This window comes from Cyprinus carpio, chromosome B12 (genome assembly GCF_018340385.1).
Source record: "Cyprinus carpio isolate SPL01 chromosome B12, ASM1834038v1, whole genome shotgun sequence".
NCBI classification, from domain to species: domain Eukaryota; kingdom Metazoa; phylum Chordata; class Actinopteri; order Cypriniformes; family Cyprinidae; genus Cyprinus; species Cyprinus carpio.
The window spans coordinates 18,307,248-18,318,056 of NC_056608.1; the positions used below are offsets into that span (position 1 = coordinate 18,307,248).

The 10,809-nt window shown below is 36.6% G+C and overlaps 2 protein-coding genes across 2 annotated transcripts; one reads left to right on the plus strand and one right to left on the minus strand.

The window, feature by feature from the left end:
- Positions 1 to 23: 23 nt before the first annotated feature.
- On the minus strand, positions 24 to 2,457 carry LOC109053167 (cytochrome b-245 chaperone 1 homolog). The gene is made up of 7 exons (XM_042735836.1): positions 2,285 to 2,457; positions 1,896 to 1,983; positions 1,749 to 1,790; positions 1,566 to 1,639; positions 1,389 to 1,485; positions 1,181 to 1,322; positions 24 to 736 (listed from the first exon to the last, which is right to left on the minus strand). The coding sequence occupies exons 2-7, from the start codon at positions 1,981 to 1,983 to the stop codon at positions 580 to 582; spliced, it is 600 nt and encodes a 199-aa protein (XP_042591770.1). The 5' UTR covers positions 2,285 to 2,457; the 3' UTR covers positions 24 to 579.
- A 508-nt stretch (positions 2,458 to 2,965) lies between these two features.
- LOC109053166 (nuclear prelamin A recognition factor) lies at positions 2,966 to 9,992 on the plus strand. Its single transcript, XM_019070585.2, has 12 exons — positions 2,966 to 3,403; positions 3,860 to 3,947; positions 4,085 to 4,150; positions 4,297 to 4,434; positions 4,525 to 4,657; positions 5,196 to 5,330; positions 6,845 to 6,963; positions 7,045 to 7,174; positions 7,419 to 7,491; positions 7,651 to 7,788; positions 7,946 to 8,103; positions 9,289 to 9,992. Coding segments are annotated over exons 1-12 (1,431 nt in total). The 5' UTR covers positions 2,966 to 3,401; the 3' UTR covers positions 9,540 to 9,992.
- The last annotated feature ends 817 nt before the right edge of the window (positions 9,993 to 10,809 follow it).

A 10,809-nucleotide genomic window follows, 5' to 3' on the forward strand; every position in this document is an offset into this window, starting at 1 on the left:
AAGTATGATAATCCAGTTTGAACCAATGTTATCAAATACTTTTATTTTAAACAAAAGTGAAAAGTGTAACAAAGTATACTCCTTAATTAATACAAAGTGGCCATATCAATAAAAAAAAAAAAATCCCCTTTGAAGACAATTGATTTTTAAGCAGCTGCTATGTTTAATATAATTTTTCTTGCTTAAGAGTCTCATAAAGTAAAAAAGAATCCAAAATAATATTTACATATTTACAAAAAAAAAATTAAAATCACAAACCTCCTAAGGGTTTACCATTCAAGCAGTCTATAAAGGCACAGTGTGATCTAAATGGGCATGCATCAGAGCACATGACCACCTGATCTCCGACCAAAGAAAGGGATTCACAAACTGTCAAATTATTTACACACGTAGCAAAGTACACAGAGAAATCTTGCAAGAGTACTGAATGTCATCTGGTAATGCCTCTTTAAAGATGCAAGTGAATATGCAATGCAACAATAAGAGATAATGCTTTGAGATTGTCATCAGGATGTTTGTAAGACTGGAATGTTTGGTTGTTTCATATAAAGACCATTTTCCATCTATCCCTGAGATTTTTTAATGTTCATCTTCATCTTTTGAATCACTGCTATCGCCCAATCCCAGATCTTCAATGTCGTCATCATCAGGATACTCTTCTTCCACCAAACGTCGCTGTAACTCTTCAAGACCCAAGAAGCGCTTCAGAAGTGCAGCAAGTGCCTCAACATCACTGAATATAAGAAAAATGGTAATAATATGCTTAACTGTCAAGAAAATAATGTCACATTGCAAAAAAATAATGGCGTAAAAATACTTTGGTGTGATTCATTTATTAGATTGCTTTTACTGTTTTATCTCTTGTAAAGCATCTTTGAGTACCCTGAAAAGAGCTTATTTTATTATAAAAAAATGATTTTTTTAAATATACAAATATATTTGTTATATTGCTATTTATCGTTACAATTTTAATATATTTTAAATGGTTATTTATTCAGCAGCCAATCCTCCAGTCTTCATTTTAAATAATTTTAATATACTGATTTAGTGTTAAATTTTTAATAATGGTTCTTCTTATTATAATTATTATTATGAATGTTGAGAAATGTCTTTGCTGCTTAATATTTATGTGGACTTCTTTTCTTAATTGAATTATTGTTTATTAATTTTTAATTATTTGCGTGAGCCCAGCGTGGCACTTTGTGTAAGAGGGTGAGAGAAACCTGTCGCTAGACGCAGCACCAACAGGTAACCCTTCCCCAAATACCTCACCCTCTCCTCCTGAACGCTCACGTCCCGCAGGTGTCGCAGATCTAACACCACTGAGCCAGAGAAAACAACACGTCATACAGTGCAAAATAAACAGCAACATATAACACAAAACTCACCTCTCTCGTGTCCTCTTTTCCACATAGTCAATATCATGGTATAGAGACTAAACGTCTTTAATTCTACCTCGTTCTTAGATTTATCAAATACCGCCTCCTAAAGACAAAACAAGACAGATTGTTAGGACAGCTGAGCACATCCAGTACAGATGTGGCGTGTGTGTAAATGTCTCCCACCTCCCATTCCTCCATATTCTGTAGAGCCACAAAAAAGCAGCCTGTCACATAGAACATCTTCCATAATATGCTGTCTACAACAAAAGACAAAAGACAAAGTGAGCGACACAGATCACAAAAATACTTCCTTTTACTGTTTTATTCACTTCCAGGGTTATTAGACATTCAGGAAACATTTCTCACCAGCGCTGTAATAGGCTGCCGCTAGTCCAACTGAAGCAATTCCTGTGAAAAGAGGAAGTAGGAACACATTAAAAGATATTTTATGTTGCACGTGGTACACACTTCTACACACTTCACCAAATTCTCTCTTTACAAATGATCTCATACCAACAAGGAGGGACCAGGATCTGATCCCAGGAGACCTCTTCAGATGCAGAAGATCAGATGTGTGTTTCTCTACGACCATATACCCCATCTGTAAATACATTTCAGATGTTTTGGAACACATAAAATATCTAGCTGGAGGTTTCCAGTAATGTGTGTAGCATCACTGTACTCATCATAACATGCCAGAATACTGGCAGCAGCTTTGAACAAAGGAAAGCTTACCTTTAATACTGCTCACCTTTAAGGTGTTTTATGAACAGAATACTGTATATAATCATATTAAACCTGAGCAGCTTCGTATACTCTTGAAATAGGACAAGGACAACACCCTCATTAATGTGATCACAGATGCCCTGCCATAAACTGACAGCATGTGAAAGCATACTTACCTTAATAAGTCGCGTTCCTCTTTTAAACAATTAAATATAATTCTTTTCAAAATATATCAAATCTAAAAGTTGGAAATTTGCAATAGAAAACTGGAGCAAAACAGATTAAGGAAACAAAATGTGTAGATCGTGCAACACGCATGAACCCGCCTTCGAATGACGTTGACTTCCGCTCAGCGGTTTCCGGTCCTGATTGGGCAGGCGGCCTCCTTTCTGCACGATTGCGAAGTTCAAAAAAAGCTTGAGCCGTGGCTCGCGAATAATCTGACATATCTGCATGAATATAGTAAGCTCGTGATTATTTGAAGACTGCACTAACAGTTATGTAGATTTGAAATGTCTATAAATCCAAAGCGTTTTAGTAAATGATGCAATGCCCGTGTTAAAATGTCATATGATATGGCATAACTAAAATATCTCAAAATATTCTTACATACGACTAAAATGAGTCTTTACAGTAAAGCAAGCGTTGTTGCTGATTCACGCATGCGTGTCCATCCAGGCAAGGAGTCATTCTCGCGAATCGGTTCTTTCAAACAGTTCGGTTCTATGAACCGAATGAACAATTCAGAGGTACCTTTACGTCATTCCGGTGTGGCATATTACATACTGTAAGCACATTTTTTATTATACTGTGTTAACTGTGGATTGGAGATTATTATTGTAAATGTATTATGTCCCAGTTCATTTCGTTGCAGTCATGATTCGAGTCCAGTCGAACGTCAACGTCCGTAATCCGCCTAATCATGAATCATGTCTGAAAGAGTTGGTTCAGTGAGTTGGTGACTCGAGAACGAATCAACGAAATCATGAAAAAGATTCGACTCAAAAGGACGGCTCGTTCACGAATCGGACAGCGTTTAAGGACAATGGAGTCGGATGCACCGGAGTCAAACCGAGCCGAGAGCTTTCTACCGCGAATGTGTCCCATTCGGATTAGTCAGAGTTATGAAACGGAGGCCTGGATGAACATCAGTGTTATATGACCGCAGTGCGCTGTTTTCTGATGACCAGCTCGCGCGCTTTCAAGTGTCATTAGGAGAAGTTCCCTGCTGTAAAGACTGCTGCTTCGTCTCCTGGGCTTCCCCCTGAACAATAAGGGCTTCATGTGATTTTTATGTGAGTTGAGTGGCCTGTTTTTTGTTTGGGTTTAGTTTACGCTTTATTTTAGCACTCAGACACTCGGTAACGTTAGGTAATGGGACAGGTGGTTAAGTAACGTTAAATATCACGGTTATCTAAGAACATCGAAGTCGGAGCTTTTGAGGATATTATTACCCTGTCACGTTGAGAAAATGAATGTAATCCAACCACTTAACCTGTGATTATGTACAAAAGCATGAGAGATCCTCAAAACAGTAATCAGGTGAAACTGAATAGAGTATATCATTATCACATTTCCCTTAAATTTGAGCTTCGGTGAATGTTTGAGGTTAATAACTGGTTTTTAGTAACTGTATTTTAATTTTAAAACCCGCTCTTTAGGTTAAATATTTGTTTTTGGTGTCATATAACATTCAGAATACTCCATAAATACAGAAAGCTGCAGAGAGACGGTTTATTATCTTTTCACAGGGCACTGAACATTTCAGGAGCTCCTCATACAATGTCTGAAGTCAGTATTGGACGGAAAAAAGAAAAGTGTGAGAATTGCACTAAACAGGTAATAAATAAGTTTGATACTGATGTATGTCTTACCTAAATGCAATAGTATACGTGCGAGTTTTGGTTTCTGTCTGAATCAGAGGCTGTTCTCCTTATTTATCTAGTCACTAATCACTGTTTATTTCCAATTCTTAGTGCAACAAGAAACAGAGTGAGGAAGGTATAAACTCTCTGCAGGAGAAAGGTGTTGCCACTGGAGAGGTATTCATGATATGTGTCAGACACACTCATTGAGTTGCACTCATCTGATAAACTGTGGTTTGCATCTGTTGTCTTGCATGTGTTTGGTCTGGGGGAGGATGAATGAACAAATTTGTTTTGATAATCTGATCCATGCTTTTCCTCAGGTGAAAGAGTCTACCTCAGTTCAGCAGGTGTTGTTGAGCGCGTGTCTGTCCTGTGACGGCTGCGTATCAGAGGATGAAGGCCAGAGAATCTCTCAGCAAAATCTGGAAGAGATCAACCGTGTGCTTGCCCTCAATAAGGTAGTGTAGTGTAAGCCTGAAAAATGCCAGACTTTGGAAAGACGGACTGTGTGGATGTATCTCACGTTGTTGTTTTTGTGTGTTTTGCAGAAATGTGACACTTCGAAGCACAAAATTCTTGTGGTGTCTGTGTGTCCCCAGTCGCTGCCATTTTTTGCTATTAAATTTCAGCTGGATGTTCCAGCAGCTGCAAAGAAACTCTGTGGCTTCCTAAAGAGTGTGGGTATGTCTGGACGCCACATTTGCTTTGAAGTCACTGTCACTTTGCCAACATCCTTAATCAAATACTATAGGAAAAATTTGCCATGTGCAATCTGACCAAGCTAAAAACTGTCCTAAATATTTGTACACATCAGTGTTATTCCAGTATCTTTTATATATTACTATAGTTTTTATTATTATTTTGTATTGGGTTTCATTTTAATATTTTACTGTTTACATTTAAGTTTAGTAATTTTATGTGATTTTTTTTTTTTTTTTGTCGTTCAATTTATTTTTTTAATTTCATTTTCATTTCAGTTGTAGTTTATTTATTTACAGCTAGTAATTTTAGTATTTAAAGCTTATTTCAGTTAATCGCCAAGGGAAAAAAGTTTTATTTTTAGTTTCAGTTTTTCCATCTAATGTTTACATTTTTTATTAATTTTAGATATATTTCAATTAACAAATGTTTTTAATAGTTTAAGTTAACAACAGTTACCCTGGTAAATGGTATGTGAGTTCTTTCATGCTGTTTTAAAGCCTCTTTCATCTCTCTGCAGGGGTTCTTTATGTCTTTGACACTACAGTAGCTGCAAGTTTTAGCATTTTGGAAAGCCAGAGAGAGTTTGTTCAGCGTTACCGTCGTAAACATCATGATTCTAATGCCATGCCGATGTTCACATCCTCGTGTCCAGGTAAGACCATCCTGATAACCACCTAAGCTCATTTACATCTCTTAACACACACTGTAAGGTCCCATTCCACCAGAAGGCACTTATACTTCTATAAAGGGATCAAAGTTGCAATGTGAAAGTAAGTCCATACAGAATCTCTCTGCAGATTTTCACCGCATTGCATTTTTATAAAATCTATATTAGGTAATGTAATTATGCTTTCAGCTTTGAATGCAAGCACAGATTGGATCTTCATTTCATTGTAAAACTCGTAAAAAATTATAGGTGACGTGGTTGCCAACTGACGTCGTCTTGCAACACAAATAAGCACCTTTGTGTGAACCTCAAGCCTTTATGTGTTTTTCAAACATTTTGTCTCTAAATGTAGATAAGAGCCAAATGTGGTGCAGTGTGTAAATGTGGGTTGTGTGTGAATGGGTGGGACTGTGCTAGATAGCCATAGCATTCTGCAGCTGTGAGATAGATGAATGTAAGTTGCCTTACACACCCTTCCTGCCCTTTTAACAACTTACTTCCTCACTTTCAGTGGCCATTAATTCATTTTCATCATGGATGATAATTATTTCCTCACTAAGCTGATGTGTTTATCCAATGTGACTTACAGTATGTTTGGTTCAGTGAGTTCTCCTGAAACAACCCAGGGCTATGTGTCTTGCTTAAATGCAACATTATGTTATATAAAAGTTTTTTTTATTCACTTTTATTCCGCTTGGATGCAATGAATTGATTAGTAGTAGTAGTAGCATAAATGGGGACAAGATACAGCAAAGTCCCTTTAAGACAAGTCATGTCACTCGGCGGCAGTCTTTGAAATGCCTCTCGGGCATCCAAGTGCAACTCCTATCTCTTTGAATGGGGAAACATCAAATTCTACAAAACGGTTTACTAGGCTAGCGATTAAATTTCATATATGAAATAACCAAAGAAATCTGATAACAACTGTGTCATAAATGTTGTTTATTTTGCTCAAATAGCGTTATAAAAAGCTTATTATTCAGGCTAGATCAGCCAGTGCGCATGCGCCGTCCAGAGCGCACGTCTCGGAACACTGACTGTTTCTATAGCAACCGGGACGCTTCTAACGGCAGCTGCAGCTGACTTTACCGATCAGCAATTGGCTCCTTCATTCAGAAGGCGGGCCTTCCTGCGATTGAGCATTTTTCCCCATTCAAAACTATACGAGTGACCTGTCTTGGGTATTCTATAGTCTTTGGAGACAGTAATATTGTCATGATTTAATTAGTGCATAGTTATGAGTTATTGTCAGTGCTTGCATTTTGGTCAAATATAAATAGATCTCACACTATGTTTCACCTTCTCATAGCTCTGAATGCTGGTCACTTATTTTTCTCAAAAATAGTAAAATAAAAAATTACATGTAAAAAAAAATATGTACTACAAATAGTATTTTTGGTATGAGAATATCAATTCAGTGTTGTCGGATAAAAAGATTACTATTGTCACAAGTTGCTGTATGTAGTAAACATACGAAGATTAAATGTGTTTTTGTGCAGGATGGATTCGTTATGCAGAGCGTGTTCTTGGTAGCCTGGTCACACCACACATCTGCACCGCCAGATCGCCTCAACAGATCATGGGCTCCTTGGTCAAAGACTTCTTTGCCAGACAACAGGTGAGAGCTTTCTAGGGCTTACTGTTCCATTTCTTATTAGTAGTGACAGAATGAGGCACTGAATCTGTGTTGTCTTTGCAGAAGCTGACCCCAGATCAGATTTTCCATGTGGTGGTGGCTCCCTGCTTTGATAAGAAGCTTGAAGCTGTAAGAGAGGAATTCTACAAAAGCATCCTAGAGATCAGAGATGTTGACTGTGTGCTTACGTCAGGTACGACTGCGAGGAGATACTTCTGTTACCTTTTCAGATCAATTATTAACTAGCAACAGGTTTAGACCAAATTAGATTCATGTCTCCTAATATTATACTTCCCTTGTCTGTCTTTCCTTCTTGGAAATGGTCCACAGGGTCTATTGTATGTTAATGTGTAGAAACAGACTGCACAGGTTTCATGAAGGGTGTTTTTGTGATCTTTGTACTCCTGAAATGACACTAAACGGCTGGTTTTGTTTAGGAGAGATTCTCCACTTAATGGAACAAAGCAAAGTTACTGTAGAGGAAGTGGACTCTGCTCCTTTGGATCATGTGTAAGTTAAATTAACACCATTAACATTGGAATTAGAATAAACAATTCCATAGGTCTTTGCATTTATCCTATTAAAGAAAAGGCAATCTGAGTCTTGCTGAACTGTTATACTGTTGAAAATAAGAGGCAAACAGTCCTGAAATGTGTGTGTTTGTTTTAGATTTGGTGAGACCACTGACCCAGGTATGACCAGACATGAAGGTCGTGGATCCGAAGGCTTCCTGGAGCACATTTTCAAACATGCAGCCAAAGAGCTGTTTGGCCTAGACGTCCAAGAGATTGTGTACAAGACACTCAGGTGAGAAACAGACCAGTCAGTGTTTGATGAGTGTAAATGGATCATCTGTATGGGTTATCTGTATTATGTACAAGTTATGAATATATAGTCAATGCTAAATAATAATCAAAATATTATCCTTCATTGATTTTCTAAACCCCTATCTTGTTTCTGCTAGGAATCGAGACTTCCAGGAGGTGGCGCTAGAGCGTGATGGAGAGACTCTGCTGCAGTTTGCTGCAGTTTATGGTTTCCGGAACATTCAGACTTTAGTGCACAGAATGAGGAAAGGCAAAGTGCCCTACCAGCTAGTAGAAGTGCTTTCCTGCCCTGGAGGTGTGCAATACTTTTTTGAACAGGAAGATTTTTCATGTTTTTCTAAAAGAAGTCTCTTCTGCTCGCCAAGCCTGCATTTATTTGATCCAAAGTACAGCAAGAACAGTAAAATGTTGAAATATTTTGCTATTTAAAATAACTGTTTTTTTTTTTTTATTTGAATATATTTTTAAATGTATTTTTTCCTGTGACTTTAAAGCTGAATTTTTAGCATCATTATTCCAGTCATATGATCATTAGGAAATAATTCTAATATTCTGATTTGCTGCTCAAAAAACATTTATTATTACTATTTTGAAAACAGCTGAAAATATCAGGTTTCTTTGAAGTTCAGAAGAACAGCATTTATCTGAAATAGAAATCTTTTGTAACATTATAAATGTCTTTATCATCACTTTTGATCAATTTAAGGCATCCTTGCTAAATAAAAGTGTTAATTTCTATCATTTCTATTCATAAAAGTATCCTAAAAATAATTACTCAGCTGTTTTAAATATTGACAATGATAATATTATGTATTATTAATAATAAATGTTTCTTGAACAGCAAATCAGAATATTAGAATTATATCTGAAGGATCATGTGACACTGAAGACTGGAGTAATAATGCTAAACATTCAGCTTTGATAATAGGAAAAAATTACATTTTAAAATATATTCAAATAGAAAGCAGTTATTTTAAATGCAAATATTATATATATATATATATATATATATATATTAATTACAGTTTAAAATAACTTCACCATTTGAATATATTTTCTAATGTAATTTGCTGTAATTTATCACATATAAATAATTTATCATACTTTAATGTAAATGTTTTTTCTTGTTTTGCACTACTATTTTAGTGGCTAAATATATATATATTTTTTTTTTTTATGAGCAAAAAATAGCTCAAAACCCATTAGATATGAATACATTTGTGATATTAAATGTAAAATGATATTATAACAAGTTAACGATAAATTTGTAAATTTATAAATGTTTCTTTGACTCTAAAGAAAATGTTTGTAATTCATGAATTATGTAAATTATTGTAAATGTATTGAAATGATACTGTGAATGTTGCCATGAATATAGCCATTGTTGTTGATATGGTGATAAAACATGAATAAATACATTTCTTCTTTGACAGTAAAAGTACACTTCCTTTCCTCATCTCTCCTTCTCTTTGACCTTCAGGCTGTTTAAGTGGGCGAGGACAAGCTGAGGGAGAGGGAGGTCGTCCTGACCGAACGCTGGTCCAGCAAATGGAAGAGCACTATAGCAGCTTGCCTGTCCGTCTGCCTGACACCAACCCAGAGGTCCAGCGCCTCTACCAGGACTGGCTGGACGGCCACGACTCGCCACATGCGCAGCAATGCCTCCACACTCAGTACAAGATCAGCACGCAGCCGCCCTCTCAGATACTAAATTCTGATATTCAGTGGTGATTGGCAGTCATTGATGCGTTCCCACATACCAGGAACCAAGTTTGGCATTAAAAGCACTAATCAGGACTGACTGTTTGATGCCATCTTGGGATCACACGGACTGCAATGTGTCTGCAGTAAAAGAAAAGTTGAACAGAGAACCAAACAGGCCTCCTGTTCTATGCAGTGAATCGGATTCTGCTTTACTAATGAGAAAATGTGCATTCGTTAACTAGTTTTCTGGAACATTCACTCACATTACACCTAAATGATGTCATGCATGGTTGGGCAACCATCCATCACATAAAAAGTGTTATTAAAAGGGCAATAACACAAGGCAAAAAACTCTGGCTATTATTGACATTAATTATTGGACCCTGTTAATATGCACTAAAAGAAATATTAATGGCATTGTGTATGACTATCACTAAGATTCAACTTTAGAAAGTGTAAAACTAATACATACTGGCACAGTGAATTAAAGAATGGGAGTGTCTATTTGCACTAAGTGCAAATAGCCCACCTTTTTGGCTGAGGCTATTTACACAAGCTCCACCCACAAACATGTTATAAGGATAGTCAACACCATAAATTTTTCTCCTTTTTCAAATCTCATTTCACATCGGAAAGACATTTATTTTCAATAAAAATGAAAGAAATAATTGAGAAGTTGAAAATAAAGTATCGGGTAGGTCAGTGGTTTTCAAACCGGTCCTGCAAGCACCCCTAGCACCTCACATTTTGTATGTCTCCCTATATCTGACACACCCATTTCAGGTCTTGCGGTTTCTACTAATGAGCTGATGAGTTGAATCAGGTGTGATAGATAAGGGAGACATCGAAAATGTGCAGTGCTGGGGGTGCTTGCAGGACTGGTTTGAAAACCACTGGGGGTAGGTGTAGTCCCTTTATTGTCCCAATAAGGTGGCATCCATTTAATAATTTGAATAAAAATTATTATTTACTCTCAATACGTTATTACTGCATACTGTTTTATAATGTACTATAATACTGAGGTGCAGATAATTGCCACTATTTGCAATAAGTAGTATACATAGCAGAAAATACTGCTATTTTAACAAAGTAAATAGAATCTATAGTGTAAATAGCATATCACTAAAAATCCTGCTATTTGCACTTAGTGTAAACAGCATCCATCACTATTTGCACTTGGTGTAAATAGCCTCTATCGCTAAGAAAATATGCTATTTTCACTTGATGTAAATAGCATCTATTGCTATTTACACTTAGTACAAATAGCTGCTGCCTTAAAGAATACCACAACCATCAG

Excerpts from the sequence above, each read along its gene's own strand:
- LOC109053167 (XM_042735836.1), bottom strand. The coding sequence starts at position 1,983 with ATGGGGTATATGGTCGTAGAGAAACACACATCTGATCTTCTGCATCTG. Across the intron at positions 1,791-1,895 it reads ATCCTGGTCCCTCCTTGTTG|GAATTGCTTCAGTTGGACTA; the intron begins GTATGAGATCAT and ends CTCTTTTCACAG. Across the intron at positions 1,640-1,748 it reads GGCAGCCTATTACAGCGCTG|ACAGCATATTATGGAAGATG; the intron begins GTGAGAAATGTT and ends CTTTTGTTGTAG.
- LOC109053166 (XM_019070585.2), top strand. Across the intron at positions 4,658-5,195 it reads TGGCTTCCTAAAGAGTGTGG|GGGTTCTTTATGTCTTTGAC; the intron begins GTATGTCTGGAC and ends ATCTCTCTGCAG. Across the intron at positions 5,331-6,844 it reads GTTCACATCCTCGTGTCCAG|GATGGATTCGTTATGCAGAG; the intron begins GTAAGACCATCC and ends GTTTTTGTGCAG.